This window comes from Mustela putorius, unplaced genomic scaffold (assembly GCF_011764305.1).
Source record: "Mustela putorius furo isolate JIRA1106 unplaced genomic scaffold, ASM1176430v1.1 tig00000487_pilon_pilon_pilon, whole genome shotgun sequence".
Taxonomy (NCBI): domain Eukaryota; kingdom Metazoa; phylum Chordata; class Mammalia; order Carnivora; family Mustelidae; genus Mustela; species Mustela putorius.
In genome coordinates, this window is record NW_025421399.1 from 1,464,450 (window position 1) to 1,478,160 (window position 13,711).

The following is a 13,711-nucleotide window of genomic DNA, read 5'->3' on the forward strand; positions in this document are numbered from 1 at the left end:
CCAATTCAACCTAGCTTGATAAAGCAGGAACAGAACTCAGGAGTAGGGCTGAGCCCATCCTGATAAGGCGTTTATCTGTGCCAGAGAAGCTCTTGGGTCTGATCCTGTCCCAAGCTTCTCTCCATTCCAGACCCAAAGCAGTAGGCACACCGACATGGACCCAACGAGGGCCCAGATGCTGGACACCAGGGTAGGAACTGGGTAGTGCCAGTCTTGATGACTCACTGCCTTCCGGCCTCAGGGACGCCAGGAGGCCACCCCTGTGCTGCTCAATGGAGAAGTGAGTGTGAGTAATTGCCAGCTTCCCAAACTGCCCTGTTGTCTGCCCCACCCAGCACCCTGTGGCAGCCTGCTGGCTAGGAGAAGGTTAAATCCAGAAGGTCAAGGAGGGTGGAGCTCTGTGGTGTCCAGACTCCCCTCAGTGCTGGTAAAAGCTCAGAGTGTGGGCGTCCCCAGGGGTGGAGCCCTGAGCTATGGGGCTCTAACTGGTCCCACCGACAACACTCCCACAGGAAGGGTTTGTGTAAATAGGATTTTTTTTTTTTCCCCGCTTCTCTTCTACAAATAAATTAAGAAACAAACTAGAAAATCATCGGCACCCATTACAGCCCTTGGGTGTGGGGTGTGCCCTGTCCCTGCAGGGCCAAAAGGGTCCATGGTTCCCTCAAATCTCAGAGCAGTCCAGGTCCAGGCTGGAGGCAGAAGGGAGGTCGTGACCTCTTGGCAGGCTCAGTCCTGCAGCTGCCCCAAACAGCCAGACTGTCCCTGGGGCTCGTCCAGGCCCGGGTGCTGGCTGGGAGGGGAGGTGTCTGGCAGGTCTTGGCATGGAGGAGAAGGGCTGCTGCAAGGCCTCTCAGGGGAGGGATTGGGCAAGTAGGCATTCACCAGCTGCATGATCTCTTCCACCTAAGAGAGGGCAGAGGTCAAAGGGCGGTAGGGGTCACTGCGTTCTCCTTTGTCTCATCCTTTGCCCAGGCTCCTCACCAGGGCCTTCTGAGAGCTGCCCCCTCCTCGCAACCTTTCCCTCCTCACCACCACGCTCTCCCTCACTCATGAGGTGCCAGTACTTGTGTCTTTCTGCTTCTCTAAATGCGGTTGCCTTCTCAGAGCCTTTCCACCCGTGATATCCTCTACCTGGGATGCTGTTTCCCCAGATCTTCCTGTGGCTAGCCTAAATGTCACTTCCAGTATCCCTTCCTGCCGGTCCTACCTAATGCTATGACCCCTTCCAGTCACTTCGTGTCACACCACCCTTCCCTTGGTAGCATCTATTACTGTCTTAGATAGTTTCTGATTCCTTATTTAGTGTCTGACCTCCTGCCCTAATGTAAGCGCCTCGAGCTTATCTTTGATCACTGCTGGATCCCCAGTGACTAGACCTGTACCTGGCTCAGCATTAATAAAATGTTTCTTAACATCCTTTCCCTTCCTTCCTTCTTCCACACCCTCTTCCCACTCACCTGGGGACTCTGCAGGACGAGCTGGCTCTCTCCCACCCTCAGTGCCAGGGTGTGGGGGCCCATTAGCTGGCAGGCGGCCACATGGCCATAGCTGACACTGTGGATGGGCTCTGTCTCACCCGGCCGGGAGAAGGACATGGCCTTGGCTCCCAAGCCCAGGCATAGCTTCTGTGGAGTGCCCCCACCAGGCTCCTAGGGACAGATGGGTAGAGTCAGGGTGGACGTAGGGGACCCCGCCGCATTATTTTTGGTGTGGGGAGATAGCTGTGAGCAGGAGTGTCCCAGTCCCCTCTGTGATTCACAAGGCATGTGTGGAAGGGCTGACGCCTCTGGAGAGGGGAGAGTCCAAGGGCCAGTGACTCCTGGGGTTTGAGAGGGTCAGCTGTGCTGGGTGTGGGGAGTGAGATGACCCACAGTGGGGCCTGTGGCTCTGGGGCAGAGGTGTAGGGCTTGGGCCGCCAGAGTCCCCTCTCCCTTCTCCCCCTCACCGTGCTCAGCTCCAGAACGTCATACCGAGCAGCGCCGAACCCTGGACACTGCGCCGCCAGGGCCAGGTAGGCAGCCATGGCCTCAGCTCGGCCCATGCCCCGTAGCCGCTTCCAGCCGCCCAGCACAGCAGCCGCCGTGCCCATGCCACCTCCTCCCTCGCGGGCCGCGCTTCCCGCCGGGCCGCCTGCCCCGCCGCCACGTCGGGTCCGCTCCGCCCGCCTCTTGGCTAGGCCCGGGCTCCAGATCGCCCCGGCCAGCAGGGCGGCGGAGGGTGGAGGCCGAGGGACGGGGCGGGGAGGGTCGTCCCGCGGCGGGGCGGAGGGCGGCAGCAGGCGGTCCAGGCGCGGCAGGGGCGCCCTCGGGGAGAAGTCTCGGTGCAGGCTCTGCAGACGCAGCGCCGCCAGGGCGCGCAGCGTGTCGTCGGGCGGGGGCGGCCGGCCGCGCAGTAGCAGAGCGTGAGCCTAGGAGGAGGCACCGGGTGTCAGCGCGGGAGTGGCGGCGAGCACACCTGGGGGGTGCAAAGTCTGACGTCTGGGTTCGAGTAAAGCCTCCCGCGAGGTTGCCGTAACAGTTAAATGTGACGGCCCGGAAAGCGAGGGATCCAGGCTGGGGGCGGGGGATGTCTTTTGGAGGGGCAGTGAACGCTGGAGATGCTCACCTGCTCAAAGAGGAAAGGCAGTTCGTGACCGTCTGGGGACAGCCCCTCAGGGTGCAGGGGCCCATGAAGACGCAGACACAGTCTCCAACCAGAGTCCGGGGAGTCGTCCAGCCCGGCTTCCTCCACCGCCAAACTGCAAAAGAGAGGAGGACTCGATGCCAGGCAGAAGAGAGACCCCCTCCAAGGCGTCCGCCACCGCGGGCGGGGATGGGGGGCGGGGCCATGCTGAAGGCGGGGCCAGATGTTTGGGACGCTTGGAAATCTGACAGCAAACCGCCAGCGGTCAGGGCCCCTCCGTGCACCGGCAAACGTGACCGTGCAGGGCCAGTGGCCCGCGCTCGATAAATGTTTGCACAGGGACTGACCGGAGCTGAGAGGCAGATGGGTTACCGGAGAGCGGGGCTGGGGCTGGACATTTACTTCTCAAACCTGGTGAGCACGTCGGCCACGAGAGTACCCCCGGCCAGGGCTCGCTCCTGGGCTCCTCGCTGCTCATACAGCGCGAAAGCGTTGCGGCTCCGGGCCAAGCCCAGCCGTCCCACCAGCTCTCGAGCAACCTGGAGGGGAGGAGGCAAGAGGGGAAAATCAGACCGCGCTGGGTCTTGCCAACTGACGAACTCTTTCAGGTCTCCCGGTCCCGCCACACACACGCCTTACGCAATTGATAGATCTTAGACGTGGGCACACCTAGGGCCCAGGCACCAGGACGGCCGGGCATGGGAAGCTGGGAGGACGGGTTGAGGTTTCAGAGGTCTTTTCTGGCCGTACCTCGCCTGCCGTGGTGTGGGAGTCTATGGCCACAGGACAGGCACCAGCCCCGGGACAATGCACGGTGCATAAGAGCTCCTGCCGTTGGCTCAGCGCCGAAATCTCTGCCAGCGAAGGCACCAGCTCGCGGCCGCGCGTCCGGCCCAGCGCTTTCCTGATGAAGCGCGCGTACTCCGCCAGTTCCGTGTCCGGGAGCGCCTGCTCCGTCCTGGGTTAGAGAAAACCCGAGGTTTAGTGCTCAGAGGGCTTTCCTTCTCCCCATCCCTCTCGCCTTCTTACTGTACCATTTCTTTACTCTCACGGATTCCCACCCTTCCAACTCTAAGTTGCTTGGATCTAGCGACCGGCTCTCTACTCTTGGAGCACTGCGTGGAGCTCAATTACTTTCTAAGGCTCCGACAGCTCTCTCCTAACCGCGCCCTCCCGCTTGCCAAAGTCTCTCCATGATCTTCCGCGCTGAAATCCAAAATCCAGCCCCATTCCTCTCTGCAACTTAGAAGCGCTGGCTAGACTGCCTCAGCCCAGAGGAAAAGCAGCCCTTAGCAACTTCTCTGCCTCAAGGGGGGCACCTTTTGCAATCCTTCTGCCGGAAAGTGGGATATGATCTGGTAATTCCCACAAAGACCCTGAGCATATTAGCAGCCGTCAAGTCTCTTCCTCTCTCTGGGTCTAAGTTCTCCGACCCTCGGTTTGGCAAGGCCTGCCATTCTCTCCCTGGCCTGCAGCTCCCTTACCTTGTCCTTACCCCAGCCCTCCCCTCTCACCTCTCCAGATGCCCCAGGAGGTGCCCGCGGACAGCTCCCCCCGGCCGGAAGGTGCAGCTCATACAGGTGAGGAGCTGCCAGTACCGAAGGGCCGCAGGGTCTTGGGTAGCTGGGGGCCCGGGGGGGCCTGCGGGGCCCGAGGTCTGCTTAGCCAGCTGCAGGAAGAGCTCGTCGCGGAGCGCGGGCAGGTCCCGGCAGGTTTGGAGCACACCCTGCATCAGGGGCCCGGGGCGCCGCGCCCCCTCCAGCGCCTGCAGCGCCAGGAACAGCCGCACCGCCTCCTCGCGCAAGGGTGCGTAGCCCGGACCTGCGGGAGGGTGGGGGCGGAGGGACGGTTTGGAGAGGGGACACAGAGCTGGGCCCTGAAAGGAAGGCATGAACCAGGAAAAGGTCAGAGGGAGTGTAAAGGGACAGGGGGTGGCAAGGAGGGGAGAGTACCAACGACAGGAAGAGTGAAGGGAAAGCAGTGGTTCCCACAGAGCCTCCCAGGCACCTCCCGGGGGGGGGGGGGGGGGGGGGAGCCACTGGGGCTGTTCTCTAAGTTAGTGAGCTCCAGAGGTTGACTGAAGGACACAGGTTCAAACCCCAGATTCTGCAACTGGGCACTAAAAGCCCACCACCATGGGCCAGAAAGCAGGCTGGACTGGGAGTCAGGAAACAAGGGTTCTTCTCCCAGCTCCCCTCAATCTTCTACTTTTAGGACCTGACTCTCACTATTCCTTTTAGGGAAGAGATATAGCCGAACGAGGCCAGCCCACTCCCCACAGTGCTGGCTTTTCCAGCAGTTGAAAACATAGTATGCGGGGTCTAAAGAGCATAAAGAAAAATAGAGTGTAAAAACTCATGAAGGAATACCAGTAGTCAGAACGAGACCCATAGACAGGTGGTCAAAGGGGGCATTTTTTCCTGTGCTGGCTTCCCTCTCCTCCAGCCTAGGTATCAATCCAGCCAGCGTCCATTCTCAGCCCTTTGAAAAGTGAGAGGCTGGGCCTCCTTTGGACTTCTAAGTCCCTGTCAAGTGAGGCATTCAGATTCCCCATCCAAAGGACTGGAGCCATGCCACCACTCACCTGGGGCACTGACACCGTAGGGCAGGGGCAGGAGTGGAGCATACAAGGCCCCACTGGTGTGCCTCAGGATTGGATTCCGTCGGTAAATAAGGGCCACGGCTTCCGGGTCCCCACAACTTTCCTAGAATCAGGGAAGGAGTCACAAGGATGGAAAAAGGGGCTCCCCACAAACTCAGGAGGCTTCTGGGTCCGCCACCCTCCTCTTTCTCCATGAAGTCCTCTCTGTCACACCTGAATGTCCCTCAGCAGCAGCTGGGTAGGGGTCTCCAGGGGCGCCTTGGAGGCGATCACTTCTCGCAGAGCCAGACCCCAACGTTCCGCCTCTGCCTGGCGCGGGGAGCAGAGCCGGACGCTGTGCTTCCGGCCAGACACGGTGACTGACCACAGACCTGGGGAAAGAGAGGCCATGGAGGGCAATCAGGGCCGGACGGGGCCGATAGCAGGGAAGTACAAGAGCTCCCCTACGAAGCCTCACCGGTCTCCTTGGGACGGCGCTCCGGGCCGGTCACCGAGCACAAGCTGGTGAGCACGAGGCTCCTGAGGCGCCGCGCCCCCTTCCCGCTGCTACTGAATTGGTCCAGGGAGTCCCGGGTGAGCACGAACCAGGCCCGGCGCGGGGGCAACCAGGGCCGAGCCCCTCCTCCGCGGGGCTCTCCGTACAGCCAACCTGGGGGGAGGGGTGGGAGAAAAAGGGGATGAGCAAGAGAAGACGTTATCCCCTGGAGGGTTGGGATTGGGACTTCCAGAGTGCTTGAGGTGGGTCCCCACCTTTCACGACGACGTCCGGGTCCTCCTCGGGCGGCCCCTTCTCCGGGATGAGGCTCCGCGTCTCCTCCCAGCTCTGCAGCCTGGGCCAGAGGGGAGGGAGGATTGGGCGAGGCTGTCGGTCCAGCACCCCGCCTCCAGGGGGCTCCTCTGTCGGTGCTCCCCAGACCGCGAGGGGAGCCTGCTCCGGGTCTGGACACCCCTCCCCCAGGCTGTGGGAACCGCTGGGCCGTTCTGACCTCGCACCAGAAATAGCCCAGACCCCCCCTTTCTCCCCGCGCCCCCAGTCGGACCGCCCCCCCGGGACCCCGGCCAAACCACAGCGTCCGGCGTAAGGCCTCTCCCTTATTGCACAACTGCGGGAGGGCAGACTGTGAGGATTGGGGTCCCGGGAACAGGCTTGGGGGGGGCTTCATACCCTAAGACGCAGGGGCCGTGCTCACCTGTCTGAGACCTGCGCACTCCTCACCGGCTGAGTCAGCGTCACGTCCAGGGGGCCCTGGGGAAACAGGGAGGCAGCCCTCAGGATCAGAGGCGTCATCGCGGGATGCCCGTGGCTTCTGCCCCCAAGAGAGCGCTGCTCAGGGAATTGAGGGATCAAGGAGCGGGGTCGTGATCATGAGGGAGAGAGCTGATGCCAAGAGGAAGCCCCTTCTGCCAGTCTCTACAGAACAGCCCCAGCTAAGAAGTCAAGGCTCCCGCGTTGTCTCTGTTTCCCTTTGAAGATTTAAATCAGGGCGGGATACGCTGGAAAGAGCACTGTGCAGGGAGTCCAGTGGGGAGACCTGGATTCTAGTAACAGTCTGACCACTAACTCGAATCACTGGCTTGGAACCTTCACAGATCCTCTCAGTCTTTGGGCCCTAGCTTCCCCATCTTTGAAAAGGAAGAGGTGGATGAAACTCCTTTTTGTTGGAAGTCACCCCCTCCTCCTCATTTCCCCTTCATTGGCTGGCACACAGGCAGGTGGTGGGCACAGAGCTGGATGAAGGGAAGTGGGACTTTTTCAGTTATAGGGCTTTCTTCAAGAACTTCTTATGCCCTCCCACAGACACTCCTGAAACTTAATGGTAAGCAGAGACCCTCCCCCTTTGCTGGGGCTCTGGAAGAGCACGCAGAAAAATGGCACACGCTCTCCAGGAGAGGTACAGTTCAGGATTTTGCCCTTCTACCTCCTGCCCTGGAACTTCAACAGGAGAATGGGGCCTGAGAGAGGCCAAAATCCCGTCCAGGAGCCAGGTCAGGCAGGAACTGTGCCATCGTCCCATTGCGCCCAGACTGCTAAAGCCAGGAGGGGGAGGTGGGGGAGGGGGGCAGGGACACCTGTCCCCAAGCTCGGGGGAGGGGAGTGGAGGTGGAGCATGAGGGAGGCAATGGCGTGGTTCACAGAGCCGTGGTTCACAGAACTGACCCAGCCCAGGCTGGAAGCTTGGGGACGCCTGGGTCCTGTGCCTTCCTGGGACGCAGACCCACCTTTCTGGAGGGGCCAAGGGGAGTTCTTAGCCACACCGCCGCGGGGGCAGGTGCTGACCACTCTCTTAGTCCAACTCTCCTAATCGCAGTCCCCTGCTTCCCTCCCTCCACCCCCCTCTATATTTATCCGCCCTCCGCCTCCGCCAGGTGCTGGCGCCGGCCCCAGCGGCGCAGCCCGCCCCACCCGGGCACCGAGCCACCGGGCCTGCTGGGGACCCCTGAGCGGGGGATGGGAGCCTGACCCAAGCCATTGCACAAGGGAGTCTGGTTGCCGGTGTGCAGGGGAATCCGGAGGGGACCTCAGGGTATGGAGGTCTTCCAGACGAATCCAGCCTCAGTTTCCCCACGGGGAGAGTCCACAAAACCAAGGAGCCAAGTGTCCCTCACCATCCCCTCAGGGATTCCCCAGGAGCCTCACCAGGGAGGGCCGAGAGTTCTGTCTTGAGTGGCAGGGTAATGACGAGGGGTCCTCGAAGAGTTGTGGCCCCCAGCTCCCTCTCCGTGGGGTCCCTGCCACGGACCCCAATCTGAGGATGCCTTCTCCCCCTCTCCCAGGTCCCCGCGGCGGGAGCTCCGGCATCTGGCCCCAGCACTCAGCGCTCACGAACTGGGAGCGGAGCGGACCCAGGCGTCCGAGCCGCCCAGCCGGCCTCGCCACATTCCTCGGCGCTGGCGGAGGCGGAAGGAGACGGGATGGGACGCGGGCCCGGCGGGGAAGGGAGAGGCAGGGCCAGGTCGGGCCACGCGTGACGCCTCCCCTGCCTCAGGGCCCCTAGCAGGTGGACAGCGCCCAGCATGCGGCGCGAGGCCCACAGGCACATCCCGAGTAGGGCTGCTCCTTGAGCTCCTGGGGGCTCTTGGCCCCCCAGGCAAAAACCTCTCCCACGTCCCCGTCCGCCCAGAGCACGGCGTTTGGCTGGAGTCTGGAGCAGGATCAGACGTGACGGCCGCTTGTAGTGAGAGGGATTGAGACAAGGCTCCAAACCCCCAGGGACTTACCCTCCCGCCGCCCGCTGGACTCGGGGTCCGCAGCTCAAAGGTCTCCTCGTCCTCGTCCTCGTCCCCGTCCCCGCTAAGCTCGCCGTCCCCGTAGTCCCGGTGCAGAAGAGTAAAGCCTCGACGGCAGCAGAGGAGCCACCACAATCCCCCGGGGAGAGGCATCCGGGCGAGCAGCCGGGGGATGGGGGCGCGGGCAGCCGGGCCGAGCTGCAGGGGGTCGGAGAAACTGGCGGGGCTCCGACCCCAGCGGGGGAATTATGCGGCGGGAGGAGGGGAAGGGAGAGGGGACTAGGAGGAGGCAGTGTCTGGCGCTGGGCTGCAAGGGGTCGCTTGCTGAGCCTGCGGGGGGCTCGGTGTCTGGGCCCCCGAAGGGGGAGGGGGAAAGCGTCCAAGGCTGGGTGGGGGGGAGCAATGTCCGGAGCTGGGAAGTAGTGTCCGTTGTAGTGTCCAGCCCTGTGGGGGGCAGTGTCCGGTGCAATGTCCGAGGTGGGCAGTTGTCCAAGCTTCAGGGAGGGTCGTGTCCGGTAGGGTGTCCGGTGGCCGGGGCCCGGGCCGCGCGCGCTGCGCTCCCTGCAGCCCCGGGACTGGCGCGCTAGGGGCGCGAGCACAGCGCCGGGACCCCGCCTCCCCAGCCCCCTCCCCTCCGAGGGCCCCCCCTTTCCCTCTCTTTCTCTCCTCCCTTCTTTACAGGGCAGGGTGCAGTTTTCGTCACAGTCTCCCCTGCCCAATCCCTGTGCCTGGCGCCGGGCGCGGCCACCAATCAGGCCACTGAAACCGCGGCGGGTTGCATCATGTGCCCCTGGCTTGGTGACAGCGGGGAGGAGCTGAGGAATAAAGAGGGAGGGGGCGGTGCGATGTCAGCCACGCCCCCGTCCCCGAGGTCGGACGCGGAGTGCTGGTGATGTCACGGAAGCCCGCCTTCATGCCCTTGTTTTAACTCTTGGCTCACCAACCAGCAGATTAAAAACCCTCTCGAGAAGGAGCATTGGAGAACGAAGGGCATAGGGCATAGAGGAAGGCCCGTCTGCTGCTCTCTGAACCCCTGTCTCGTCTCAGGGTCCCTAAGAAAGAAACGATCTTTAGCTACCTGCGCCAGGCCCAGCCCTAGAGGCGGCCCTCCGCCCCTGGATGGAGTAGTCCAATTCTTTGGTCTGAGTCACCTCCTTTTTAAGGTGCAGAAGCTGAGGCAGAGTCGGGGAAGTGCAGACCCAGGTCGGAAATTAAACCCAATTTCGAGCGCACAGCTCACTGAACTTCAGTGGGGAGAGTGATTCAAGACTCAAGAGGATTCTACGGTCTTCGAAGAGAGTGGAGGCCTCTCGGGGAATATAGCCTGAGGTCCTGAGTCTGAAGGGGTTAAGCGAGGCGCTAAACGGACCGGGTGGGGCGGGGCCGCGGACGGGGCGGGGCCAGGGCGACAGCGGGCGCGCGCGTGCGTTGCTGACTCAGCGGCGATTCCCGCGGTCTCCGGTGGAGGGTTCCAGGTTGGCCCCCAGTGGCTGGCTTGTAGGACCTTCGGAGGATCGGCGCCATCTCCGGGCCTTCCCTGGATTCTGTCCCCTGGTGGCGGTGGCTTTTGGTCTCTGCCGCCGGAGGCTCTGGGAAGGAAAGCCAGCCAGCGCTGGGCAGGGCGGGACAGGGCGGGGACGTCGGGCCAGCGCCTCCCTTGAGACCTCCCCGCCACGCCCCGCCCTTCTTGCTCCGGGTCCCCCGACTCCAGGCTGGAGTGGTCCGGGCAGCTTTGCTGACCGGATATTAAACTGCAAGAGTTGTCGCACGTGAACACCATCCTGCCTACCGTGCTTGTGTAAAACAAAGACCAGGAATCCGTGCGACCATCAGAGGCCGTCCCGGCCTTGCCCTCGCCCCAGATGACAGTGGGCAGCACTGAGATTTCCTCGAGACGGAGACATTCGAACCATATACTCTCCTCCCTGTCTGGATCCCAGGCCCTTGCCTGCAGGAAAGTTCTTTCCGATGTCTAACCTCTCTCTTTCCGGCAGGCTCAGCACATTTCCTCTGATCCTTTCCCCAGGGAAGATGGAGAACAGCAGTTACCCCCCACCCCACCACGCCCATGATAACGACTCTGGAAATTTTCAAATTGGCATTCTCTCCTTGGTTTTTCTCCAAGGTGAAAAACTCCGACTCAACTTTTTTAATTACCTTTTTTCCTTTTTTTTCCCCCCCCGCCACAGAATTTTAGAAGAGATTGTAAAGTGATAATCTAATTCAAGACCCTACCCAAAACTGGAATCTCCTGGGCACTGTCACCACACCATGCACAGGCACGCACAGTCCCCAACAGCTTTGGCCTGAACATTCCGGAGGCCAGGAACTCCGTACTTGCTAAGGCAGCCATTACTGGATAGCACCGTAGTTGTTAGAAAGCTCTTCCTTGTGCTACTTTAAGAGGAACCCCAGCCCTCCCCCCTTGGCAGCTTTCCCACCTCACATCTTGTTCGAAGAGACCAGGTGAAGGTGGAGGGAGTGACAGTGCCTAGAGCTTCAGCAGGCTCAGCAGCTCTGCACACCCCCACCCAGACTCTCAGCGCCTTCCACTCGGAGCCAAGCGAGTTGAAAGGGGGGGGGGGGAACGCACCAGTTCTGCCCTGCTGCAAATCACTTCCAAGTCGGTGACTCAAAAATAGTAACAGTTGTTGGGTTGCATCTCATTTCCATGTTATCAATTTAATGTGGCAAAGTATAGAAGCAATTCCTTTAGGTCCCTACCTCCTTCTCAGTACCCCCCCCCCGCCCTTTCCCACTACCCTCCCTGGAATCCCGCGCTCCCCTCCTTGATTCGCAGGCCTAGTCGCCCCAGGAGGAGACACTGTGGGTCTCAGTGGGAGCCGAACAGGAAGAGAGGCGGGGCCGGCGGGGGCAGCGGCCGCGGGGGTGAGGCCCTGGGCTGCAGCTCCCACCCCGCAGCAGCCTCCGCAGGTCCTGGCGGAAGCGCAGGCCCAAAAAGGCGTAGAGCACGGGGTTGAGGCCGCAGCGGGCCAGGGCTAGCCCTCCGGTAACCAGCAGCGCCAGGTCCTTGCGCTTGCTGGCAGGGCAGCTCCGCTCGCGGGCAGCCAGCAGGTCAGCCGTATCGAGGAGCAGGGCGAGGCTGTAGGGCAGCTGCAGCACCACGAAGGCCGCCACCAGGGCCACAACGACGCGCAGCGCACGCCGGCGCTCCGGCCCCCTGGCGGCCAGCAGCGTGCGGCCCAGGAGAGCGTAGCAGGCGGCCATGACGCCCAGCGGCAGCGCGAAGCCCAGGACCACCTGCGCCACCGCGCTTGCCCCCTTCACCGTCTGCGTGAGACCCTCGGGGAAGACGAGCCGGCAGCGCCGCTGGCCTTCCCGCTGCCCGTCCTGGCTGAAAAGGAGAGCAGGCAACGCCAGGAGCAGCGACAGCAGCCACACGATGGCTGAGACCATGTGCGCGCGGCCCGGAGCAGAGGGCCTCGGTCCTGCGGGGAGAGCCCGCGTGATGGCCACGTAGCGGTCGGCGCTGATACAGGCCAGGAAGAGGAAGCCGGCGTGGAAGGAGGCTGAGTAGAGGCCGGAGATGGCACGGCAGGTGGCACTTCCCAGACTCCAGCCCTGCAGAGCCCCTGCTGCAGCGAAGGGCAGGGTTAGGGCCAGCAAAAGGTCGGCCAGGGCCAGCTGGAGCAGGTGGGCGGAGGTGGGCGATCGGACAGCCCGACGGGCGGCCAGGTGCGTGGCCAAGACCAGGCCATTGCCAGCCAGACCCAGTGCAGCTACCACCAGGGAGACACTGGGTTGGAAGGCCCTACTGAAGGCCTGGACATCCGCCTTGTAGCAGAGCTCTGGCAACGGTTCCGCGGAGTATGCCTCTTCATCCTCCCCAGAGTAGGGGCCCCAGGAGACCTGGGGAGGTCAGAATGAGAGGGACATTATGAGACATCTTCCCACACACCTCCCCCTCCCACACATACCTTCCAAGCTGGGGGCTGCTGTGTGACAACAGTACAGAGGGGAGAAGATACAAACTCTTTTCTGAACTCTTCTTAACATACCCTCCAACAGGCCTCCTGTCTCTGCATCCAGCTTTCTGGATGACCTTGACTTTCTGGAGCTCAGTTGCCTAATATACAATGTGGAGATTAGAAATCCTGACCAGCCCAAAGTTGGCAAAGTTGTTTGAAATAAGGAAGATAATGGATGTGAAGCATTTGTGCTCTCCTTAGGTCAGGGTTTCTATTATCAATAAATCTGGAGGTTCCGGTCTGTTTGCAGCGCCCTCTCCTGGAAGAACACCCACATGCAGGCTTTGCCTCAGAGCTGGTCCCTCCCTGGACTCCAGGCATGGTGTGGAGAGGGTCGCAAAGTCTTTTCTTTTCTCCACTCCCAACCCCGCCTCTAACCTCCAGTACAGGTGCACTGAACTACTCATGACAGGAGGGATCTCAAGGGTTGGGCCTCAGGTTTCCTGGTCCCTGTTGCAACATCAGACCCCTAGGTTCAGCTTACCATTCCCCTCAGCCCAGTCCCATCCCCCAACTTAAGCCTCACATCACCAGCCCCATCTATCTGGAAGGTCCCAGGTCCCGGTTGGCTCCAGATAACCTGGATAGGTCAAAGCATGGCGGAAACTTGTTACCAGGTGGAAAATCTCATCCCTTTGCCTTACCCTCCCTCTCTATGACCCTTCCCCCCAGCCCCCACTCCCACCTGCTCCGCGGGCTGCGTCCCCATCTCTGGCTACACAGGTTTCTGAGGTATAGCCACTGGGGAGAGAAGTTAAACTAGTGGGACAGGAAGGAAGGGGCGGGGAGAGGGACCAAGAGGGCGGTGGGGATTAGGGTCTGTGGGCTCTCTTTACCAGATTTTTCCATTTCACCCCCTAATTTTTTTTCTCTCTCTCTTTCTTTACCCTGCCAGTAGAAAAAGAATGGGTTTGGGAATATCATCATTTGCTAGCTACCTGTGTGATCTCGAGTAAGTTTACCTCTTTGAGCCTCAGGTTTTTCATTTGCAAAGTGGAGTAAGGTAAAAATGTCGAATTCACAGGGTTATGAGGGTGCCTAGGATAGGTGCCTGAAGCATAATTTGCCTTCAGAAAATGTTAGATTCTTCTACTTACTCTTCCCTCCATCTCCAGATAGCCAACCCCCGCTTTTCTTGGATTTTTCGGGACGCTCCCCTGGCATTATCTTCCTTCCCCCAACCCTGTGGCCACAGTCCCTGCCAGCCTCGGGTTATTCAGGGTATTTCCCGGCGGCTGAGGCTCTCTACCCCCGCCCTTTCGCAGCA

At 61.3% G+C, this 13,711-nt stretch overlaps 2 protein-coding genes across 8 annotated transcripts; both read right to left on the reverse strand.

Moving 5' to 3' along the window:
- Positions 1–518: 518 nt before the first annotated feature.
- On the reverse strand, positions 519–9,092 carry PLEKHH3 (pleckstrin homology, MyTH4 and FERM domain containing H3). Of its 6 annotated transcripts, none has more exons than XM_004772669.3 (13): positions 8,447–9,089; positions 6,418–6,473; positions 5,978–6,057; positions 5,685–5,876; positions 5,441–5,598; positions 5,210–5,330; positions 4,140–4,446; positions 3,376–3,583; positions 3,028–3,164; positions 2,608–2,740; positions 1,949–2,410; positions 1,461–1,652; positions 519–906 (listed from the first exon to the last, which is right to left on the reverse strand). In XM_004772669.3, the coding sequence occupies exons 1-13, from the start codon at positions 8,606–8,608 to the stop codon at positions 730–732; spliced, it is 2,385 nt and encodes a 794-aa protein (XP_004772726.2). In that variant the 5' UTR covers positions 8,609–9,089; the 3' UTR covers positions 519–729. The 6 variants fall into 6 exon arrangements, 4 of the variants coding, with proteins under 4 accessions (XP_004772726.2, XP_044936652.1, XP_004772722.2 ...); XM_045080717.1 differs by having other exon boundaries at positions 3,037–3,164; positions 8,447–8,713; XM_004772665.3 differs by lacking the exon at positions 8,447–9,089 and adding an exon at positions 7,866–8,417.
- Positions 9,093–11,076: 1,984 nt separating this feature from the next.
- Positions 11,077–13,663, reverse strand: CCR10 (C-C motif chemokine receptor 10). 2 transcript variants are annotated; one of them, XM_004772661.3, is made up of 2 exons: positions 13,542–13,663; positions 11,077–12,325 (listed from the first exon to the last, which is right to left on the reverse strand). In XM_004772661.3, the coding sequence occupies exons 1-2, from the start codon at positions 13,551–13,553 to the stop codon at positions 11,258–11,260; spliced, it is 1,080 nt and encodes a 359-aa protein (XP_004772718.1). In that variant the 5' UTR covers positions 13,554–13,663; the 3' UTR covers positions 11,077–11,257. The 2 variants fall into 2 exon arrangements, with proteins under 2 accessions (XP_004772718.1, XP_004772717.1); XM_004772660.3 differs by lacking the exon at positions 13,542–13,663 and adding an exon at positions 13,130–13,235 and having other exon boundaries at positions 11,079–12,325.
- Positions 13,664–13,711: the final 48 nt, after the last annotated feature.